We start from the raw sequence: 24,113 nt of genomic DNA, 5'->3' as shown, positions 1-24,113 counted from the left end.
CATTTCTAGTCCTGGTCCATGGGATATTGAACCTTAAATATGTTACTAGTCCAGGACTACCAGTGGTCAAATAATGTTAATTCAGTATTGAATTTGTTAAATCCAGTCACTTTGCAAACTAGTTCCCTTCTTTTTGCAAATACATTTACTATTTGGAAACATTCGGTGAATGTCATAAGTAAGGCTGCGTGTCTGTCACAGAGGTCATGGAAGTCGCGGATTTGGTGATTTTCCGTGACACCCGTGATTTCTGCAGCAGCCAGTGTGGCTGGCTCTAGGGCTGACCAAGCACATCAGCCAGCCCCTGACCAAGCTGCACTGGCCACTGCTGGGGCAGTTTGGGTGTGGGAGGTGGCTCAGGGCAGGGGCAGGGATTTGGGGAAGTGGCCAACATGTCCCTGCAGCTCCTAGATGGAGGGACCAGGGGCATCTGCACGCTGCCCCCGCCCACAGGTGCCACACCCACAGCTCCCATTGGCTGCGGTTCCCAGCCAATGGGAGCTGTGGAGCCAGAGCTCGTGGCGGGGGCAGTGCGCAGAGCCTCCCTTGCCTTCCCTCCCCCTAGGACCTGCAGGGACATGTGGAACTGGGTAGGGAGCCTGCCAGCCCCACCAACCCTTATTTGGAGACAAAATTCCAGTTTTGGGGGGAATAGGAATAATATATGTGATAAATTATATGATATCAATAAAGAGTAGCTATTTCAATATTGCATAGAGGCTTTGAATAGTAGTGGTCCCAGAGGTAATGGAATAATGGTCAGAGTGCGGGTGAGGCTGTCAAATGTACATGATACATTGCAAAACACCTATTTTTCTGGAAAGTGACATGGGATAGTTAGCAAATACAAGTGAGCAGGGACCTTGTTATCACATCTGACCCAAAAAGCAATGCAGCTTCTTATTTATATCACCATCGCGTGTCTATATTTCTATATTGCATATGTAAAGAAATGTGGGATCCAGTGCTCCTGGTTGGAAGGTGATACAGAAATGTAAAGGATAAGTAGTATTGCAAAAATAGACACTAGGAATCTGGCAAATATTCCCTACCAGGTTACAAACATGCTAATGCAAGTCAAATTTGGGGCCTTAATTACTTTACTAGAGTCCTTTTAAATATATAGTATTTAACCTCAGAGTGCCTTGCCTAGACCTGGGCGAACCTGAGAAATTCAGCCAGGTTTCTCAAGGTTTGTGAGCCTTTTAGCGACCTGCAAATGAACCCAGGCACTTATATCATTTGTGCCTAAAACTCAGCAGCTTTGGCTGCGTTTTGCTTTTGAGTTATTTTGGTTCCCTTGTTCCTAACACTCAAAGGTGCTGTAGATGCATTTCACTTCAAAGCAAAAGTGGAATAGAGTATTGCATGAACCCTTACAAAATGATACCCCTCCAAACAGCTCCAGGCTCTGCCATTTAGATTTAGCAAGAAGGAAACTTGCTAGCAATGTACAATTTTAAATCATACATAAAATAAACTTTCTGCCTCGTGTCACAGCAGCGCCTAAGCTGATTTAAGCAGCAGCTCGGAAGGAGGCCCATCCAGTTTTCTGTGACATGAAGGAATATGGCTGTGAGGCTGGCCCTTGGGGGCAGGACAGGGAGAGAAGACTGGGGAGCATCAGACCTAGAGCAAGGCACCCTTCGTATACTTACAACCTTGGAAAAATGCAAAGAGCAAGATCAAGTGTAGTATTAGTTAATGACTGACCCAGTTTCTCTTGAAGAATTCCATTGTCTCTAGTTAGCCCTGTTTCATCAGCAATAAGTGATGCAGGAGGCACACAGAGTTGCAGGAATCTTAATTTATCAGGGCGGGGGCGGGGTTGGAAGTGCTTAGATACTACAGGGATGGGCACTATACAAACCCCTTAATTAGAGAGACTGTTCTGCTATTCCAGAGGGCAGGGATGATCCAGTGTGGATGGAGATCCATTGGCAGACTCATTTTTTTCAGGGGACAATGATGGCTAGTTTGTGGTTATAAGGCTCTAGTGTTTTTGTGTAGCAGCAGCCTGGGCCCATCTTGTGTTGCTGAACTGCTGATGATCACTATGAATACAATATGCAGGAAAGAATGGTCTTGTGGATAAAATGCCAGCCTGGGACATGGGAGATCTCTTCCTACCTCTCCCACTGACTCCCTGTCTGACCTTGGACAGGCCACTTAATCTTTCTGTGCCTCCATTCCCCATCTGTAAAATGGGGATAATAATTCACCCTTTCTCCCATTCGGTCTTGTCTATTTAAATTATCAGCTCCTCTCTTCTTATGTGTTTGTACAGCACCTAGGACAGGTGCATCCTGATCTCAGTAGGGGCCTCTAGGTGTTACTGCACAGTGAATATTAAACAATAATGTATCCCTTCTATGTCTGAGCAATACATAAAGGTCTCTAGATTGCAGCAGGTATGTAGAATAGATCTGATTGTCCCAAGGCACTCAACTCCTGGGGTAACCATTTCCTCCCTCTCCCTCAAGGCTTTGGGTGATCAGTAATTGACCAAACTTGGAAATCCATATCGGGAGAAGTGAGGAGCTGGGCCAGAGAGGGGGAAGCCTTGCTCATTTTTATCCATTAAAAAAGCAAGCCAACAAAAATGCACTACTGACTCCCTTTGTATTGTCATAGGGGCTGGAGGGGTATCTGGGCATTCCGCAGCCTGCTTGCTAGTATCTTGGAAACTGTCTCCTTTTTCCCAGTCCCAGCCCCTTTTACGTAGGAGACAATGCGGACATACAGTGAGGGCCTTGTGCATCACCCGGGCCCCCAGGCCTTTTGACACAGGGAATTCTTTGAGTGGCTAACCTCACTCCGTGAGGTCCACCCTCATCCAATCAAGAGGGTTGTAGCCTGGCATTTTCCAGGTTTGATCTTGGAGGAAATTACATGCTTTGACTCCCGAAAGACTCAAGAGATATCTTTGTTTGTATTTGGATGTCAAAGAAAGGAATTGGAAGATTCCATAATTTAATCCTTTTAGTCTTCTATTTGCTTCACTCGTCTCTTTCCTCCTCCTGCTCCTCTTTCTTCCTCCATTTTTACTTTCCCATCTTTCCAATTTTCTCCCACCATGGTTCTTGCATCACATTTTTTGTTCAGGCCCCCAGTGCAGGCTAGGAGTGTGGGGCAGGAAATGCATCCTGAATCTAACGTGAGAAGAAACGGGCAGCCAGTAAAGCTAACCTTAGTTTGTTGGTTTGGATGCTGTTCGGGGCCTGATCCAAAACCCATTGAAGTTAATGGAAAGACTCCCCGGAATTTGCTCATAAAATATGGCAACACTCCATCCTCTATCCTTTATGAATTCTTTTGCTTGGAGCTGTTAAACCTCCCACTCTGTTTGACTTGAAACATAGTCCCATTTCCAGGGAAGGAAGATCCTCAAACAACTCTCATAGGCTAAGAATACATCTAACATGGGTAGGCAACCTATGGCACACGTGCTGAAGGTGACACGCGAGCTGATTTTCAGTGGCACTCACTGGTCCCAGGGGCTCTGCATTTTAATTTAATTTTAAATGAAGCTTCTTAAACATTTTAAAACTTTATTTACTTTACATTCAACAATAGTTTAGTTATATATTATAGACTTATAGAAAGAGACCTTCTAAGAACGTTAAAATGTATTACTGGCATGTGAAACCTTAAATTAGAGTGAATAAATGAAGACTTGGCACAGCACTTCTGAAAGGTTGCCCTCCTGGTATAACACGATGGCGCCTCACATGCATGAATTCATGCAGATAGGTATGGGATTCAGACTCTGGACTTAGTGCTCCTCTTCCTCCTCGCTGGCCTCTTATCTGGTCACTTGAAGGAGCAACACCACTAACTCATCCAGGATATGGTAGGAAAATGTAACCAACACAGACTTTATTTCATGATAAAAATCACACTGGAGCAAGCAAGCAAAGTCAGATCAATAGCTTGGGATTCTCTCTCTGCTTTTTAGTTCAGAGATAATATTTGTTTTGAATTAAATGAAAAGGCAACACCAGGAATGTCTCAGGCTCTCTTGCAGGGATATCCTGCCAGATAACGAACCTGCTCCACCCACATGAGCTGCTGCTTTTAGCCATCAAACCTTTTAGCCCTGTCAACCCGAAATGCAGCCAGCAATGATTCTGTTAACTCCAGCTGCCATGGGAGTGTGGCTTCTCCACAGGTGGAGTCAGGGGTGGCTCTAGCAATTGCACCGCCCCAAGCCAGTCCCGCAGCTCTGGTGGACCTCCTGCAGATGTGCCTGCGGAGGGTCCGCTGCTCCCACGGCTCCGGTGGAGCATCCGCAGGCATGCCTGCGGGAGATCCACCTGAGCCACGGGACCAGCGGACCCTCCGCAGGCATGCCTGCAGCAGGTCCACCAGAGCCACCTGCCGCCCTCCCGTGGGACGCCGCCCCAAGCGCGCTCTTGGCACGCTGGGGTCTAGAGCCGGCCCTGGGTGGAGTGCTGAGGTGATGGGTGCTGACTTACTTCCAGACACACTGCAAGAGATCACAGGGACATTTCTTACAGTAACTCCAGTGAGGTCTCTTGCAAGACACCTTGAGGCACATTTCCTTGATCTCTTCTTGTCCTTGTAAATTATTTAATGCAGTAGACATTTTGTGAAATAGACTGATGAAGCCCCATAAAATACATTTAACACAAAATACTGTGCTTCCAACAGGCTGCAAAATGGGACATAACCCCACTCATTCAGCCAACTGACATTTTGAAACAGCTTCAGGTTTTCTAATCGCCGCTCCCTTCTTCCCGCTGCAACACTCTGACTCATGCTATCTCATCTTTCATAAGTAGACAATGGGATACTGCCATCCATGTCCAGAACATTTTCAGGACAGGTAACAAACCTGGCATTTGGCAATGTATGTTACGTTCAGGTATCCTGCCTGCTGAGACTGTACCTGAACAAGAGCTCCTTCGGGATTCTCTGCGTGATCCTGTATACCCAGGCATGTCAAGTGGATCTCAACCTTTTCGTGGAGTGCTCTACAACCTGTCAAGAAAATGGAAAGTTCTCTGCAGCATCCCCTTTCATCTACATACACCACAAATCCTATGGCTACCACTGCAGTGCTCGCTGAAGTGGTTCTTATAAGCACTTTCTCTCCAGGACATAAAAGCAACAAGGAAGAAAAAACTTAAGGAAGAGACAAGCCTTGTGGGTAAAGGCTCATCCAGGATTCCAGTTTTGAGCATATTGACTGGTTGATGACGTAAACACCAACTGCTCCTATGGAATTGTTTTAATATAAAAACAAAAGTAATCAGGTAAAGCGAAATGTGTATGGGAGTAAGGAAATACCTAACTATAGCTCACTTTCAGAGGGTTAACCATAATGTCCTATAGATTCCTAGGAAAAAATGACCCCTATGAATTTTGACCTTTTTCTACTGATCTTGGAAGTCTCCACTATACATCTGGGGGCTGAGTCCAAGGTTGTCCCATGGCTCCTCTTGATTCAGATATGGATTCACCAAGGCCAGCACAAAGGGGCTGCTGGACAAGAATAACCTTCAGCCTCCAGGGAATTCCCCAGCACCACCTCCATTGGAGCCCTGGCAAAGGGGGCCTATCCAGATGGTAGGGTGGCCAGATGTCTGGTTTTTGACCAGACAGTCCAGTCAAAAAGGGGACCTGATGGTGTCTGGTCAGATCTACTGACCAGACACCCAAAGTCCAGTTATTGCAGGCGAAGGAGGTGGGGAGGAGCAGAGTCATCATCTATGCCAGCTCTTATTCAGTCATGGCTGCCACCTACCTGCATCAGGCAGATGCAGCTCCCAGCCCCGGCTCTGCAGGCGAGTCCCACCCGACCCACACAGGGAGAGGGGAGAGGGCAAAAGCAGCGAGCAATGGAGGGAGGGGGAAAGAGGAGTGAACAGGGAGTGGGGCCTCAGGGGGAAGGGGTGGGGCAGGGGAGGTTCTGGGACTCTTGCTGGAGTGTCCGGTTTTTAAATATTACAAAATTGGCAACCCTCCCAGGTGGCCAATAGAGCAGGAACACAATTTAAGTCAGCACTGGGGGCCATATGAGTTCCTGAAGCCCCTGAATGAGACAAGGCGCAAGTTGCCTCCCTTCAGTGTCTGTACTACCACAGGGATGAACTGGGCCTTTGATGTTTAGGAGGCTGAAAGGTGCTTGTACCACTGTGTGAGCAGGCTCCTTTGGGGCCACTTTTGTAGCCTTACTCTGATAAAAGCTTCACAAGAACATGGGGACACAAGTACTACACGCTGGCTTCTCACGAAATGCTCTTTACACATAGAAACGGACCAGAGAGCTGATGCTTTTCAAAACCAGGCCTTTTCTTCTGGTCCTCATAAAGGATGTGCTGTGTATGTAGCAGACTGGGAATGGAGCACTTGCTTCTGCAAACCACAGTCACGGAGAGGGGGGGATGCTTGGATTCTCTGAAAAGCGAGCTTTTAATCTTTCTAAACAAATTTGTGAGAGGAGGCATCTGAGGTTTCTACCGTTACGGGGCTGAAGGTGAGATTTCAATCTCATTGGGGCTGGAGCAGAAAGTAGAGGGCTTTTTAATGTGTTTCTAATGCCCTTTTACCCAGGAAATGTATTGTGTCCCAAAAGTGTGCAGCTCACTAACCACAGAGAAAGATGCACTAAGGGGAACTTCTTTTAAAAGCAGAGGGCATCTACTGAGCTATTATTATAGCACTTCCTTTCCCCCCTGCATGAGCTGCAGCATTCAAATGTTTCTTAGCATTGTAAATCCTCCCTAGGGTTTGTTCTGCTAGCATGGAGCCACAAGTCTTTCCATCCAAAATATCTGTTTACATGCTAATTTCCTGAGATCAGAAACCAAACCACCCAACCTACCCCCTGCATAGCCTAATTATAATGCAGCAATCTGACTCTGTCAGCATCCCACATGCTTTATAATAAAGTGCTGGCCACTTAGACCAGTGGTCAGTAATCCATGCTGCCATGGGACCGGGGCGGGAGGCAGGATGACTTAGGTGATTCCTGTTTTGATCTGTCAAGCCAGTAGGCTGGGAACACTGAGGCAGCCCACGCAGCCTCTAGGGTGATGAAAGATTCCTTGCATTGTTCATAAGTGACTTCACTGGATAGACAAGAGTGGCATTGCTGAGGCACAAAAGGAAGCCCTGTGATGGATCCTATGGTTAAGACATGGTATTGGGACTCAAGATCTGGGTTCAAATCCTGGCTTTGTCACAGGCTTCTGGTGTGACCCTCAGCAAATCACTTGTATGGCCAGATTTGCAAAGGAGAGGGCAAGACTTAGCAGCTCTCAGTGGGACCTGCTGAGTCATGATTGCTTTTGAAAATCTGGCCCTTAATCTCTCACTCTCTAGTTCCCCCTTTGTCAAACGGAGATATAACCTCCTTTCTCCCACCTTTTGTCTGTTGTAAGTTCTTTGGGACAGGGCCTGTTTCATGCTGTGTGTTGATGTGTTGTCTAGTGCAATAGGGCTCTGACCATGAACGTGGCCTACAGGTACTTCCATAGTATAAATAATTCCTGCTTGGTTGAAACTTCAGGGGCTCCAGGGTGAGACTAATATCTCTTTCCCGCTCAGTGTGGTGGCCTCTACTTCCCAAAGGCTCAGAAACACGAAGTGTAAATTAAAAACATTATTGAATCTGTTTCTGAGTGTATTTTGGAGCAGGTGTTTCAGTCTTCCCCTGTGCGGTGTCAGAATAGAGCACAGAGCAACACATTTATCTCTGAATTATTTAGCACCTATAGTCTTCAGAGACCCCTACAGCATCTTAGCCCTGGGTCTGCCTTGAAAGAAAATATATCCTCTCATTTAAAAAATGTGAGCTGCGTCATTGGAATGAGCCAGGCCATGTGGAAAATGGGGTCCAGAAACAAAGGCCTTACTGTGTCTTAATCAAGATGCCTTGTACTTATGCCCTGGGTCCACATGGTGGTGGTGCCCCATACATGACTATTTGGGAACAGAGTCTGTATTGTAGCAGTAGGGAGAGGGTTTTATAATTTTTACTGTGAAGGCTAATTTCCTGGACTAAGCAGTGGAAGTCTCATTGCTTCATCTGTAATGGATGAAAGAGTGTGGATGATCAGCCTTCACTGTGAGTGAGTAGGACCGAAGTGGCACCAATGAGTTAGGAACCAGCAGGTCAGCAGAGTGGAGGGGTCATCAGAGGGAGGAAGTTTGTTTCCTAAATGTGAGTGATGCATATACACTGTGATGATCTTCTGTTTCAAAAAAAAATATGCGTGTACCACTGAATGCCATGCCTCAGACTTCAGACCAGTTCCTGTGGGCACACTAAGTTTATCTTGGCTTTTGAGACTGCTGGTTACAGCGATAATTCTCTACATGTAAAAATGGGAAATACCGTTAGACCCAGTTATAGCTCTAGAACCAGGATGAATTTAGGTGCACTCTCTGTAACTCTTGTTGCCAAAGCGGTGGCATTGTGTCTGGCTTTTTTTCATCCAACTCTCATGACCTCAAGGAGGCTTAGGGATAGCTAAAGTCCTGCATTTTCTTTTTTTTTTGGATTTGTAAGAGCCTGTTGGAGTAGTCACACCTGGCTAATGTACTGTCCCTACCTAACTTCCGTTCATAGTTAGGGTAAACTTTGTGCTGATGAATAGGCTTTTTGACAGAGGGACCTTTTGATGGGAATTTTTTAAACAAAATGAAAACTTTCATTTTGTTTAAAATCACGTTTCAAAATAAACTTTTGTTTAGACTTCAAATGTCAGTTTGGTTCTTTAAATCTGGACAACTTTGTGGATTGTTTTTAAACTTTTTTCCCACACCCCCCCCATTTCATCGCCCACCCCACTCCAACAACACGAGGGAATGAAATAAAATATGTGGGAAAGGGTTTTTTAAAACATTAAAAAGGTATAGGGAAAAACCTGCTCTTCCCCCTCCCCCTAACTTTCCTTCATTATCTTTTTCTGTCCAAAGTTTTGTCACTTGGATAACGAAGTGTTGAAAGTGTTACTTTTTCTCACAGAGAAACAAACACTTCCAATATTTAACTGTTTCCTACATTTTGTTGCTGTTTTCCAACTGGCAAAAATTGGGAAATGGTAATACAGTGGCAGGGGAAGCCCCCCCCCCTTTTTTGAAATGAAAACAAATCAATATTCCGGGGTGGTGGGGGTCCTGAAATTTTCTATTTAGGAAATTTTTGAAAAAACTAAAAAATAGTCATCTAAGTCAACAGTTTTTGAGAAAAAATGTTGATTTTGATGAAACCCTGTTTTCTGATTGGAAAATAACTTTTGTTAGAAATTTCCTGATCAGCTCTGTATAGAAGGGAATGGCTTAAAAAAGCATATACTTGTCCTGTAGCTGGTTCTCATTGCATTATCAGTCCCTCCGTTTGAGCAGTAACATCCATCTGTTTTCCCCTGTTGTATATTCAATGGCTGTGGCTTTTATCAGAGATGAGAGGAAGTATATGAGAGAGCCTCTTTTTTTCAATGACTTTGATGCAAATCTGGTTTCACAATTTTGAAGAAATCTATCCTTATTTACATTTTGAGGATATATATATGTTTCTTTAAATCAGTTGCATGAAGCCAGACAAGATAGGGCAGGGAAATTGTCTAAGACAAGCTCTACAGTGAAGCAGAGAGAGAGAAAGACATGGTTTTCATTATGCTGATAAAGTTCCTTGTTCAGTGTTGGAAGAAAATTGACTCTGATTCTTTGTCACATGATAGATTTAGTCACCCTCTGTCATAGCTTCCGTCCCCAGGATAAAGAATACGTACAAACTGGTCTTGTCATTGATTATTACTGTTGTTCTGTAAGGTGCAGGGAGATAATTATTTTCTCAGTCTAAAAAAAAACCCTCCCAAGCCTTCAAGGAAATTTCCAGTGTGATTTTTCATCTGGTTTGGCAGATTCCTCTTGGAGAACAGAAAGTCAAGGGAAAATGGGAATTAGTAAAACATGTTGTGAACCATCTGGAAATCCTTCAACAAAAAGGGAAAACAGCAGCAAAACAGTAGCTGACAAATAAATAAATAATCATGAACTGCAGCCTTTTTAACCATGTCTCTCTCTCTCTCTCTCTCTCTCCATCCTCAGGGCCAAGTATTTCCAGGGGAAGAAGGTGAATGGAGAATTTGAGATCCGAGTGGAACAGGTCAGTGGTCATTGAAATCCTCTGTAGCAAGGGTTCAGGTAGGTGATTGAAACCCCACCTGCACGTGTCTGTGGGCATCAGCCAGGAGGAGAAGGGTGCTAAGAAGGAATTTTAAGGCTTGTCTGTTTCACAGAATTAGAGAAGCCAGAGATGAAAATAACCTTTTGGGCCATCCAGTTCTGCCTTTTCAGGATTGTTCCCTATTGTATCTTTTCTAGTGCTGCTTTGAGTGTCCCTATGGATATGTCTATACTGCAATTAAACCCCACAGCTGGCCCATGGGACTCAGGCAAAGGGACTGTTTAATTGCAATGTAGACATTCAGGCTTGGGCTTCAGCCAAAGCTCTGGGACCCTTCCACCTTGCAGGGTCCTAGAGCCCAGGGCCCAGATTACCACTTATGCCAGGGAAGGCAGAACCAGGGTCAAGGGGGCTAGTGCCCCTGTGTAAACTCTCACATAATAATAATAGGAGATATACCAATCTCCTAGAACAGGAAGGAACCTTGAAAGGTCATCAAGTCCAGCCCCCTGCCTTCACTAGCAGGACCAATTTTTGCTCTAGATCCCTAAGTGGTCCCTTCAAGGATTGAACTCACAACTCTGGGTTTAGCAGGCCAATGCTCAAACCACTGAGCTATCCTTCCCCCCTGTGGGGGAGGGAGCAGAGGTGAGAGGGGGACCCAGAGGGGTTGGAGCAGCCACCATAGCTCCCAGGAGCTGGCAGGGGAGCAGGGAGTGGGACCCAGAGGGTCTGGAACAGGCCTGGAAGCAGGTGGGAACCCCCAGAACCCCCTTCCCACTCTGGAGCTGGCTGTCTCCCCTCCCCCGCTAAGTCTCAGTACCTCCCTTCCTGTCCCTCTGCCCCTTCCATTTGCAGGGAGTATCTGCCTCTCCACTGCGGGCCCCCACAATCATTCCATAATCTCCTTTTTCTCCTCTCCCAAATACCCCAAACCAGGGTCGTCACATATTTTTTGTCAAGGTCCAAATTTTTTGGTCAAGGTATAGTCAAGGTCTAGACTCCAGAGAAGATAATAAAGTTAATAATAAATAATAATAATAATTAATAATAAGTAAATAAAAAGAAGTTGGGGTCCATTCAGAAGCATCTGGTGGTCTGGTTTGGGCCCACAGTCCGCCTACTGACTACCCCTGTAATGGAGCCTCTGCACTGCTGTTTCCCTGATTGGATAGACCTGGAGCAGTACCTACCATGGGGCTTGTAACAATTGCCAGGAACTCCTGTGAGCCTCATCCAGCCCATCAGCCAAGACCCGTTACTTAGGTGGAATGCTCAGGTTTGGGCATGGGACCCAAGGAGGCTAAGGAGTGCAAGTAATAATCAAGTGTGCATGTGGCGAAAAATGTGCCTTCATTGCAATGGCTATCAGGGCTTCCACTGCTAGGAACTGTTGTCTGCTAGTGCTACTGAGAGTTACCTCAGTGAAGCTCCCTTCTAATAATAAATGTAACAACTCCAGTGTTACTCCAGAAAATGAATTATTTAATTCAGAGGAAGGTTGGACAACAGTGAACAAAAAGCAGGCTGCTTCCTCCCCACCCCCCATATATGGCAATTGAGCCTAAGAGTAACAGACCGTGAGTTGCGCCCTGCTTCATTGGACCTTGAATGCAGAAGTGATCATCAGTTCTATCATTGTCTAACAAGGGAAATACAGAAGTTGTATTCTTGTGGGCAGTCCCTGAATGTGGCCTCAGGCCCATGTGCATATCAATCAGGCCAAGAGAGGGGTGCTTATCTGTACAGACACCAACTCTTTGGGCTTCAGCTTTTACTCATTCCTTCTGGGATTCCACTGTTTTTCACTTACTCACTTATTTTTTTCATTCTTCATGTCCTTCCCCTCTCCTCTCTGCCTTACTTATGACCCTCTGGCCTAAACCATCATGGAACACTTCACTTTGTCTTTTCTGATACTGAACACAAGAAAGTTCTGGAGCCTAAAAAAGAGAGAACACTCTTCCACAGTCCTGGCCTAGGAAGCACACAGAAAAGAACTCTATGTGCGTATGACCTTGTCCCAGACCTCAGACAGCAGCAGTACTACAAAACTGGAAGAGGATTCTGGGTACAGTTGAGCACATCAGGCATCCCACGTTACCATGCTGTAATGATCTTTAACCGGGTGAAGCAAGGGTCCACGGCTGGTCTGAGTAAACTCTACATTGATCAAAAGCTAAGTGTTGTGGCTCTTCTGAAGCTGCTTGGGCTGTGTGGTATGCTTGTTCACGTGTAATTATCCAGAAGTGGTTTTGCTCCCAGCTCACCATTGGATCACACTGTAAATTTCCATACAGTATGTGCCCTGGGCAAAAACTTAGTTTTTCTGAAGAAAAAAATTTCTGTTTTTATAGCGAAACCAGATTTTACCTGTAACAATAAAATAGCCTGTCTTTTTTTAACAGTGGAAAGTGTTGAAGTGAAACATCCAAATGTTTAACACATTTGCAAAACAGCGTCAGGAATGAGACACTTCAATGGTTTTGATGGCAGTGCTCATTTCTGTGGCTTGAGACGCAGTTACATCCATTCTTCTGGGATGCCCAGAAATGGGATTTGAATCGGAGGCGTTTGCCTTACTGCTTCTTCTCTCTCTGATTGCTGCCTATATTACATCTTCATTCTCTGTTAACAAGCCCCAGTGGCTGCTTTTGGGGGAAGCAGAGAGGGGACACTGATTTTTTTATCTTGGTAAGTCGTGACCTCATTTATTTATATTGTGGTGGGAGTAATGAAAACAGAACTGTCTCTCTCTCAGCTGCTGGTTGTGAGCTATCAAGTCTGGTCATACCCCCCTACCAGCTCTGAGAGTTTCCTCTCCTCCTTGGCTGTAGTTCTTGAGCTTACCCTTGTATGGAAACAGGTCAGGTTCTCAGGTTGTTTACTATGGAAATGAACTATGTGACCTCCATGCCCTCCCGCCTTCTCTTCCCCCAAGCACTCCCTTCAGCTAATTTTATCCCCACATGCATTGAGAAGACAGATGCTCCATTCATTGCCTAGTGCTGATGAATATGAGAAAAGCATGGTAAGCCGTACTGAGCTGGGTGTATACTCTCCAGTCCTGTTCCCTGGCTTCCATCCTCTCAAATCATTAATTAATTCAACCACAAGGATCCTCTTTATTTCCTTCTTAGTTTCCTTTTTGCATGCTCTTCAATTTAAACCCTGACATTGATTTATTGAGTGATCTATTAGGATGTCTAAAGTGTGCTGTATTATCCATCTCCGGGCACACATGTATGCTATTTATTTAAACCTACCCATGAGATTGCTTTGTCTTACCTTATTGCCTTTAGTGGCTGAGTAACCTCAGTGCCAAGATCCTGGAAACAGAGAGAGAGAGTGTGGTGGGAGAAAATTGATAAGGTCCTGGAAGCAGAAAGGAGAAAAGAAAGAGAGCTGGAACAGTGAAAGAGCCAGGACCAAAGATCATCAGCGACAGTGAGGATTCCAAACCTGACCCAAAGCAGGGCAGTGATACAGAAGAACTGTTATTATTTGAGGGCTGGGGGCATTTATGTTCCAAGTGCATCTGGAAAAGTTCAGCATTGCCAGAAACTTCCCACCATGCGTGCAGTTCCATTACCCAAATGTAATGCTCTCTTACTAGTAATATTTAGGAATTTTAGCTCTTCCAATGTAACATCTGTTTCTAAAGACTCCTTTCTCTTCTTGGATGTTGGAGCAATCAGTGAGGGAATTAAGCCAGAGCACTGGAAGCCACAGTTTTTATCTCTGTGTTTGAATCTCTAAAGCTTCTTTCATCCAAGGGTACATTAAATCTTTTTCTTTAGCATTTTTAGTGAATTTAGTGTTGGCCAAAGGGGCCAGATTGACAGCCATAGAGTCTTAAATTGTCTCTTTAGCCAAAAACCAGGCACAACACAGACAGCAGCTATGCAAGCTTCCCCACATTGCTCCATCAATGTACCTCAAGCCTGATCCTGAAAGACCTCGCCTAACACAGTGAGAGTAATTCAGTCTCCATGTTCATTTAGGCCTCCATTCAGTAAAGCACTTAAGCACGTACATGAGTATTCCCATCTCTATTCAGCAAAGCAATTAAATTAGCTTCAGTGAGACTTAAGCATGTGCTTAAAGTGTAGCTCGTGCTTAAGTGCTTTGCTGAACTGGGGACTTAATCCTTGTCCTTTCTGCCAACAAGGGAGTCAATTACGGTTGTGCTTTATGTTATGTGGATATTTTTCTCCCAAGAGTCCTTTTGTGACAATGGCATTCAGTCACTATCAAGCTGAGTCGCACTTGGAAGCAATTACCAACAGGTGGAAGTCTTGGTTTATCATATTTCCAGGGCCCTAAACCATCTAACCCCTGAGAATTTATTTATCTAAAAATTCAAGCTCTCAGATTCAGTATTGCCAATTCCAAGCACTTGAAAATCATGAGTCGGTCTCCAAAACAAATGAGATTTTTAATAATAATAAATGTTGGGTTCCTTTGATTTGCCTTCTGTTCTTGAGCCCTTAGGATGTGCGTTCTCACGGTGTTCTAGAAAAAATTCTTTTATAAATAACAAAAAGCTGGGGGCTCCTTCCCCCCTGAAGGAAGCTAGGCTAGAACTGCCATGAAGGAGACCCCAAATGGATTATAATATCTCGCTCTCTTTCATCTCAGTCCAACAGGTGCTTGAACACTGTGGAGCTCAGCCTCATGGGAAAGATGTGGCATATCGTATTATTTTGGGTTTCCGTTAATTGTATAGCTACTGATCACCCTAATCCTTGGACATAGAAATGCAAAGGAGAATCTGAATTTTGTTTTGTTTTGTTTTTTAAGTTTCTATCTGTGACAAGTTCCCTGGGGTGCAATCTGGAACTGGGGTACCACTCAGCCCTCTGTCTTACCAGCCTGAGCTCCCTCTCAGACTGTGATGCTATGACAAGCAAACCCCTCCAGGTCCTGCATTCACACAGCCATCCACAGACAGGGACTCACCCAGCTGAGTTACATGAATGCTTTCACCAGCCACTCAAGAACCAACAATAGATAGGCTCTAGCGAATTCCCTTCCCCCCGCCCCCAGCCTAGGACCCCAGAGCTGTACCGTCTTGTCCTGGTCAGAAGCCTGACCAGTGTAAGTTTATGACCCAGTACACCCCTCCCTCGATGTGGAGAGGACATGCACCAGCCTTTGTTTCTGAGCAGATTTCCCTTGCACTTCAAGCAACACACTGTTTTAGGTAAAAAAATATACAACAGATTTATTAACTACAGAAAGATAGATTGTAAGTGATTATAAGTAGTAAGCATACAGATAAAAGGTGGTTACCTAACAAGTAAAATCACAATCTGAGTTCTATGAACTAGACAGGATTTAAATTGAGCAATATCTCACCCTGATGGTATAGCTCCTTAATACACAAGCGGGAATTCTCCTTTTCAGCCTGGGACCACCTCTCCAGTTCAGTCTTTGTTCTCTAGACATGTTTCCAGGTGTGGAGTTGTGGGGGGAGTGAGGCCAAATGATGATGTCACTTCCCCTTTTTATAGCTTCTTCCAGCTTGCTGGAAAGATCCTTTGCTATGACATGAGTCAAGCAGCCTCCATTGAGTATGTGGTCTCTGAGAGGTGTCTATTGTATACAGTTCCTTGGGTAATCCTCCTGTGTGTGTGTATATTCCCCTTAATGGGCCATCATCACTTTCTGGCTGCCCCATTGTTGTACCTGAAAGACTGGTTGTGAGCATTTCTAACTTCACAACATATTTCAGTAACACACACAGCAAAACCTCATAACTTCACATACAATGATAGCACATACAATTTAAGAGGATATTAATGTTCAACAGATTAAGACTTTTAAAATGATATCTTACAAGGTATATTTTGTACAAAACATAACATGATTATATGACAGTGGCGAGTATGGGGGTGCCAGGGTGTTGCTTTGGGGTAAAGAGTGTCACACTATCCTTTTTCCTTTCTAAGAGCTTTGAGAATATAACCATTGTAGATGGAGGCAAACTAAACACTATAGTTAAAAGCTAGTATACTTCTACCTTGATATAACGCGACCTGATATAACACGAATTCGGACATAACATGGTAAAGCAGCACTCCAGGGGGGTGGGGCTGCGCGCTCTGGTGGATCAAAGCAAGTTTGATATAACGCAGTTTCACCTATAATGCGGTAAGATTTTTTCACCCCCAAGGACAGCGTTATATTGGGTAGAAGTGTAGCTGCTTTTTCTTAAAGGTCACAGGTTATTCAGGCTTCTCCACCCTCCTCCATTATACCCACCTAGAGTTGGCCTTTTGGGCCCATGAAATCCAATGGCCACAAGTCATTTTTAATCTTGTTTTTAGGAAGGATCTCAGACCTGATCTTAGCTGTGGGAGAGGCATTGCTGCCTGGGCTGGTGCTGATGGCACTAGGGCCCACTTACAGAAAGCTGCCTCCAGCTGAGCATGCTCCTCTGCTCAACAACTGGTGTGACCTGTGGCCACAAGGGAGTGAAGCTGGATACAGTAGCGGGTACAGCATAGCCTGTGTCTAGACACAGGACTGAGAATAAGGGACTTCTGGATATTTTCAGGGGATGGAGAGGATAATGAAGTGGATAAATCTGGTAAGATGCAGTGAGGCCCCTGTTAGAAGTCCCTGTTATCTAAAGTCACTGAACCTGGCCCAGATAATTCTTTCCTTTTTTATTATTACTTATCACTTTTTCCTGAGGAATGTGTGGTGTGACCAGATGTCCTGATTTTATAGGGACAGTCCTGATTTTTGGGTCTTTTTCTTATATAGGCTCCTATTACACACACACACACCCCCCCCCGGTCCCAATTTTTCACTTTTGCTGTCTGGTCACCCTAGGAATGTGTGATCTGGAAATCTGGTGATTTCTAGAAATGTCCCCTCCTCCCAATAGCATGGTGCAGCATGTGCACCACACCACTTCAGAGAATGAGTGTCAGAGAATAACACAGAGGATTAGCAGCAGAGATAATGCAGTTTTTCTCTTGCAGAATCTGCTGCCTTTTGGGTAGTTTTTCTTCAGGTTTCCTAGAGCATCCTTCCTCAGCCCTTATGTCAGCTAATGACTCTATGCAAGGACAGAAAGGGTTAAGGAGAGAACTGCTCAGGCCAGAAGGCTCATGTAAATTAGTAAAGGTCGGTCCTGTTGCTCTCCCATCTCCTCTCTTTCCCACCATTTCTTTCTTTATCTCTCTCTCTAACACTCATTCTTCTTTTGCAGCTCATTCACTTGTTCCCACGGCATGGTTTATTTTCAGGGTATCATTATTCAATGAACTCCTCTATATTTGCTTCTGGAAATCTCTTGTAGAATAGGGTTATGACTGTGCTGGTAATGTTGACAAGAATTGCTCATGAATTATCTAGACAAAAGAGAGTTATAATACAGAGGATCTCTCTAGTTTTATTGTACTTAAATTCCTAAATTGGTATTTTAATTAGCAGCATAGAGCGGGCATTCTGAAAGGAAGAATCTGATAGGCCAAAGAAGTGTAGTCACATGGACAATCCTTTCTAGCCACATGGATTAAGCACTCATTAAACAACCATGTAGTTATTTGTTTTGTTTGTTGTTTGGCTTTTTTTTTTTAGGAACTCAAAATGCTTATGAAAGAAAACATTTCAAGAAGAGCTACATTCAGTTCTTGAATGTAGATACCTACAGTTAGGTGGCGGTTGTCACAGTATTGCTAAATCTATTATTCACAAATCATGACAATAGGCCTCCAGAAAACTGAGACTGATTTAAAAATAATGAAGTTTTTAAAACAATGAAACTGTTCTTTATTTGCCCTCTGCTCTTTAGAGCCAGTAGGTTTCATGTTTTTGAGCTATTTGCTGAGACAACAGGCCTAGAAATTTTCTTTTTTTTTTTTTAATTGAATCTGAGATTTTAATATAGTGGCATGACTGAGCTGGGGCTTTAAAAAAACCAACAAATATCGCAAGACTGGCAATAAAAGCCCGACAGCTGACAACACTGAATGGCACTTAACCTTTAGCACAGGCACCAAGTGGCATGTGGCTACCTGGTCTCAGTGTTCCCTGTAGGCTGCGTGCATTCACACCGACTCAGAGCCATTAAACAGCATGCATAAGACCTCTCATTGGACACACAGTGTCCCACTCCCCAGCTGCACCTTCTTCACCTTCCTTCCTTCCCTGAAGGACAACTCATACATCAAACACATATCCCATTCCCACTCCCTGCACTTATGCACACATCCTGTTCGCCCTTCTTCCTGCCCAGGGACTATGGACTGCAGAGTCATTAAAACCCTGTAACTCTGTAAATATCAGTATTAGCATAGTGCAAATCAATATTTACAAAGTGCTGGCTTTGTCACCTACAAAAATTGGAAATTATCAACCAGAACTGTTGGAAATGTCAGTGCAAAATGATTGAGATCCCATTTACTGGGTTAAAAATTAGGCCCCCACCCCCCAAGAGAGACCATACTGCTCTAGCATGACAACTGGCTCATTCCAGAAGCAAGGCTGGGAAGGGCAAAGTGTCCTAGCCAGAGGTGGGTCCTTGCAACATAAGGGCTTAAAGAGGAGAAAAAAGGGGGAATTAATGGGGATCCTTAGGAAGATGGAGAGGCATCTCGGGGGAAGGGATAGGCAGTAAAGATGGACAGGCCTCTCGGGGAAGGGGTAGGCAGTAAAGAGAAAAGCAAATAGAAAGGATGAAAATCCTCTTCTACTTCTTCTAAATACTGCCTAAAACTTAATATACCCAGCATCAGCCTCTCAGGGTGTCAAGTAGTTCATATAGAGTATTCATCAGGTGCGAAGAGCAAAACTCGTGGAGTGAAAAACCAGCCAAAGAGAAGAGGAATTAGAAAGTCTGCTGCGGAATTTCTGGATTCTGTTCAAAGATCTGTGTGAGTACATACACTTACAGTGTATGTATGTTTGTATGCAGATACAGTATTGCATATACAGTTATGGAGGTGTCCTGTCAACGCCAGAAGTAAGGTGGCATTGAAATTTGCAGTTAAAGCAGTATAAAAATCTGTGTGTGTGTGTAGTCATATAAAAATCTAATGTAACCTTGTCTTTTATTTTAAATAGGAATCAACGAAAGGAGCTTTTAGTTAGATTAAAAGCAGATGAGGACTTAGAAAGTTCAGTAGCTCAAAAACCAAGAACACAGAGAGTGCTGGGAACTGTGTGGACATGCTAAGCCTGCTAGCTTTAAAAAAAAAAATCACAATCCTCCTCTCCACTGCCATGCAGGAGATTAAACTAGAGTCAAATGCATCTGATTAGGGAACAGAATGGAATCTCTTTTCTGGGCTTTCTTTCTTTTTCGTATTGCCATTGTTTGTTCACTGGCTGGTTCTTCAAGATGGAATAAGTGATGTTGACTTGGGGAAAGAAATCACTTTACTCCTCTCTATCTGCCTGTCGAATTTCTGTTGGCAGAGTGTCCTGTGTAGTGCCTGCTTCCCTGTCAGAGACCTGAGAATTTTCTTCTGCCCTTTATTTTCCCCCACCGCCACCGCCCCACCCCACCCCTTTATACCTTTGGACTTGCATCACCACCATCAACTTTCTGACCAATGGCTGGTGAGCAGGACTCCTTTTGCAGCCAATCACAGCCACAGTATGAGACATACATTCCCCTCCACTCTTCAGGGGCTGAACATGCTGCTTCCAAAGTGCTCCTTAGCTCCCGTCTAGCTCAAGGAGTGAGAGATTTGGACAGGGATTTTAACACAAGTTGTACTGCTTTAAACCCCCAAGTGTGGACAGTTATATTGGCATAAATATGCTTCTATTACCATAGCTTGTTCTCATACAAAAAGGGGAATAAGCTATGTCAGTATAAGGCACCTTTGTACTGGACTAGCTGCGCCCACATTAGGGGTTATATAGATGTCACTGTTTTGGTTTTTAAAAAATCATGCCCCTAACCAAAATAGTTGTGCCAGTGCAAAAACTGTGTATGTTTTCCAGGCTTATGCCCAAGTCTCCCACATCACAGTATCGAGAATTGGTATTGGCAAAAACTAATTAATTTACATTTACAATTTGTTCTGTGGCAAATATATAAACAATGCCTCAACCCCTCAAAAATATTTAATCAAAATGTTTCTTTGGCACCTAAAACTTTGTCAAGTTTTTGGCAGCATTCAGAGCAAAGATTGGGATGGAAAGAGTCCAGAGAAGTTGGAGGTTTCATAAAAAGTTCTGAAGTTTGAGGAAGGTTTGGGAAGTTTGGTGGGGGGTGGGCCGAGGGAGGAGTTAAAACACTTAAATACTTTTTGTGAAAAATGTCTTTCGTCATTTAACCTCAAAATGTAAATGTGAGTCTGCTAAATTCTGGGACCCCCAGAGTTACAAAGGGTGTGGCTATGCAGTCAATGGGAGCCAGCCTTCCAGCATGGGTTGCCACACTTGGGGCTAGCAAGGCTCCCTCAAGTACTCTTTAAAAAAGGAGTGTAGGGCACACTTTGAAGTGGGGGCTCAGGCGCTGAAGCCTAGGGAGGGGACAGGCTTCAGAGTCCGAGCTCCAGCCTGAGCTGTAACTTCAAAGCACTGTCTCTGCAGCTGTTTTAGACTGAGCACTAGTTCAAGTTCTGCTATCCCAAGTCTATTGATATGGCTGGGAGGCTCACTGAACCTGGACCTGATTCTATGTTAAGTAGAAGTACAAAGTGAGTGTAAAACATCACCAGATTAGAATGGTATCATCTACATCCACTTAGCACAGGTATAAATGACTACACGATGTGTCAAGGAAAGGACCATCAGACCTTCCCCTCTGATGCACAGTTATCTATCAATCTCTCTCTCTTTCTGCACTGACTGCTTTCAAAGACTGCTTTTGTCTGCAAGGTGAGCACAGGTTCATAAAGGCATCAAACCATGAGCTTCCAGCCAAGGAAGTTGTCAGGCCTAAAAAAGACACAGAGCAAAAAAATACAGGGCCTGATGGGAAATCAACAGGAAACAATTCTTGCTGAAGGTTCAGCCTTCTTCCAAATGTTAGCTATCAGGGGCCTGTCTGATAGCACAAAGCACCTAGGTGAAAGAGGCAATGGCTGTTAACTTAGCAGAGTAAGGCAGAAAACCGATGCCAGAAAAAGGTGATAATAGGTGAGAATGTGTGCTGGATAGGTCAGTGCTGGGCACTCTAAAAATACCTTATATGGATAGGACTATTTACACACATCAGGGAGTTTTGGTGACATCATATGGTCCAATTCTACTTTTTCTCACTCAGGCAAAATTTCCATTAAAGTCGAAGGCCTGAGTAAAGACTGCATGAGTGAGAGTAGGGTAGCCTCCAGAGTGACACATAATCCATAGGGTATGTTCAGATTGTGCAGGATATAAGCACTTTTTAAAAGTAAGTCTCTGGCCCACTCATGGTTGCCAGGTTAACCCTCCAAATGTAAGCCGTGTCTAACTGATGCAGCAATGTCTGACAGAGTCTGCCGATAGCATGAAACAATGACTCTGGGAGGGGTGAACTCTCTTGCTCTAGTAAACTCAATAGAGATAGACAAACTTAGATCTTATACAGATCAGAACACTGGCGTGGTGATGGGTAGGTAAAACTGTGATATTGGAGAGAACATGACCAATCATCAAACAGCTGACAGTAGTTCATTTGTGCACTTGTGGTCCCATTTGAACTCCTTGGCACAAAGAGTTCCTTTTGGACGGTGGGGAATTTCTGTTATGGAAGGATTCCAATGTAAAAGTTGTTTAAGGGACTTCCTTATAATGTTTGAAGAGTAGATGTGATGTTACAGGCACTACATGAAGCCGGCCAATTGCATTATCAGTATGGCTAATCCCAAGCATTCAAAGCTCACAAGTCAGACTCAGGCCTAAAAAATGGTGAGATTTTTTTTTAAATATGGGCATGATGGGGTGTATAAACCCCACATTAGAACTGAAGGGGTTAAGGAGCAGTGCTGGACCCAGGTGACTCTGCCCCCTACATCTACAGAACCTGCTCCAACTGGAGCAGGAACTTAAAAAGGAGCCAGACTGCCCCCAGCTGAGCTGACAGGATACAGGGACAGACCTGGTCTGACAGCTCCTGAGCAAGGCTGCTATAGATGCCATCGCTGCAAGGAAGGGGCTAGCACTGAGCCCAGCTATGCTGAAAGTTTTGTTATTCTTTTTTGTTGTTGTTGCTATCTTATGTTAGACTTTGAGATGTTGGGAGGAGGCCAGGGGCCCAGGGAAGCAGCCTGAAAGCACTCCAGTGTGCTTGATATTGTTGCCTCTCTTCCACCCCTTGTCTCTGCTGTCAGGAAGGGATAGTGAAATGGAGAGCCACCTGCAGGAGAGGGCTGAAGACCTTCCCTTTGTGAAGACATGGGACTCTATATATTCCAATGGACTCTCCTTTCCTGGAAGGGGATGATTATTAATCAGTGACCCGGCCACCAATTCGCAGTGCTATAGTTGCAGGCGAGGAGCACTGGAGGTGGCGGGGAGGAATATTGAGGCCCGGTATCCTAACCACTAGGAAAAGTCACCAATAAGCCCAAGGCCTCACCCCATCATAGTGGGGTTATTCTAATTTGTTTTCTGGTTTCTGAACGTTTAGGGTGCACTCACTTCTTATTTTCAAGCTTTTCTGTGCATCTATGAGAGTTTGAAACACTTTTTAAAATGAAATTTGACATATTGATGATTTAGTTGGGGATTGGTCCTGCTTTGAGCAGGGGGCTGGACTAGATGACCTCCTGAGGTCCCTTCCAACCCTGATATTCTGTGATTCTCTGATTCTCATAGAATCTCTTGATTTCAGTTACTGGGCCTTTAAGGAAAACACTAATTTATTGTATGACTCATGATGAAATGGTGAGAGTTGGCAACACTGCATAGCTATGAAATTAGGTAGAAGCCAGTTTGAACTAGTTAGAGGACAACATTGCCCAATTGCTTTTTAAAAAATCTGTAATGAAAAGCCACACCTGAAATTAAAAGATGTGGCCCCTTTTTCTCTTGTAATGATTCAAGTGAGAAGATCAATTTTCTGCATCCAAATGTAGGCCTTGTTACTGCAATGAGATACAGAATGAGAGAGACTCCTGCATCCCCATGGCACCCAGTTGATTTAATAGGGCTTTATATGGGTATAGGGGTTTACCTGCATGTATCTTGTTGCAGAATCAGGACTTTGAAAGCTATGGTGATAGGCACTTTAGACAGACATACTATGCCTCACTACAGTTTATTCATTAAACTGTAATTAGGGAAGATCTTTAGAAATTTTGAATATCCTGACTGGCTAATATTGACATCCTACTCCCGCTTATAATGCTCAATACATTCTGCAAGTCTAATTTGCACTCCTTTCTTCATTATATTTCACATTGGCAACCAGGCCCTCAATCAAATGCATTTCTAGGGGATTATTACATATATGACACTGTTAAAGTCCTTGGGATCCACCTGAGACATGCAGCAGGCGTAGTCACCTGGAACTCACCTTTTACCTCTAATTGCTTAATTATTCTTTGCTAACCTTTTCAGGAGTGTGAGTTACACTTTATAAAGAGAACACACTGAATTGTTTTAATAATTAAACATTAACTTAGTAACCTACCCAGCTCCACTAAACATGTAATAGTTAAACCTTTAATAGCTAAGCCACTTCAGCTAGATTCCCGTTTGTCACCTTCCTGCAGCATAATGAGGTTTTTGGCTATTAAGGGAGGCATAAATCTCTTGCATTAGGTTTATAGCTGGCCAGTGCCATGACAGTGGATTCAGACATAATTCCAAATGAATGTTTCCAAGTGGGAACTTGAGTCATATTCAAATGACTTTACCTCTGTTTTTGTTTTTTGGCCTGATGATTCTTAATTCCTTTAGTATTTATTATTGCAATAAACCTAATCCCGAGTAGTCATGCAGCATTAGTGTTGGAGCAATAAACATTTCTCCAGTGTTTCCATTGCAAATCAGC

General features: G+C 44.0%; 1 protein-coding gene across 11 annotated transcripts in view; it reads left to right on the top strand.

The window, feature by feature from the left end:
- SYN3 (synapsin III) overlaps positions 1-24,113 on the top strand; it is a 365,180-nt gene that overhangs the window by 138,763 nt on the left and 202,304 nt on the right. For all 11 annotated transcript variants that reach the window (XM_039486023.1, XM_039486062.1, XM_039486054.1 and 8 more), the window contains one exon: positions 10,084-10,141. In XM_039486023.1, the coding sequence (XP_039341957.1) occupies positions 10,084-10,141 (58 nt within the window). The remainder of the gene's footprint in view (positions 1-10,083; positions 10,142-24,113) is intronic.

The sequence above is a fragment of the Mauremys reevesii genome, linkage group 1 (assembly GCF_016161935.1).
Source record: "Mauremys reevesii isolate NIE-2019 linkage group 1, ASM1616193v1, whole genome shotgun sequence".
Taxonomy (NCBI): domain Eukaryota; kingdom Metazoa; phylum Chordata; order Testudines; family Geoemydidae; genus Mauremys; species Mauremys reevesii.
This window is presented reverse-complemented; position numbering and strand designations above follow the sequence as displayed.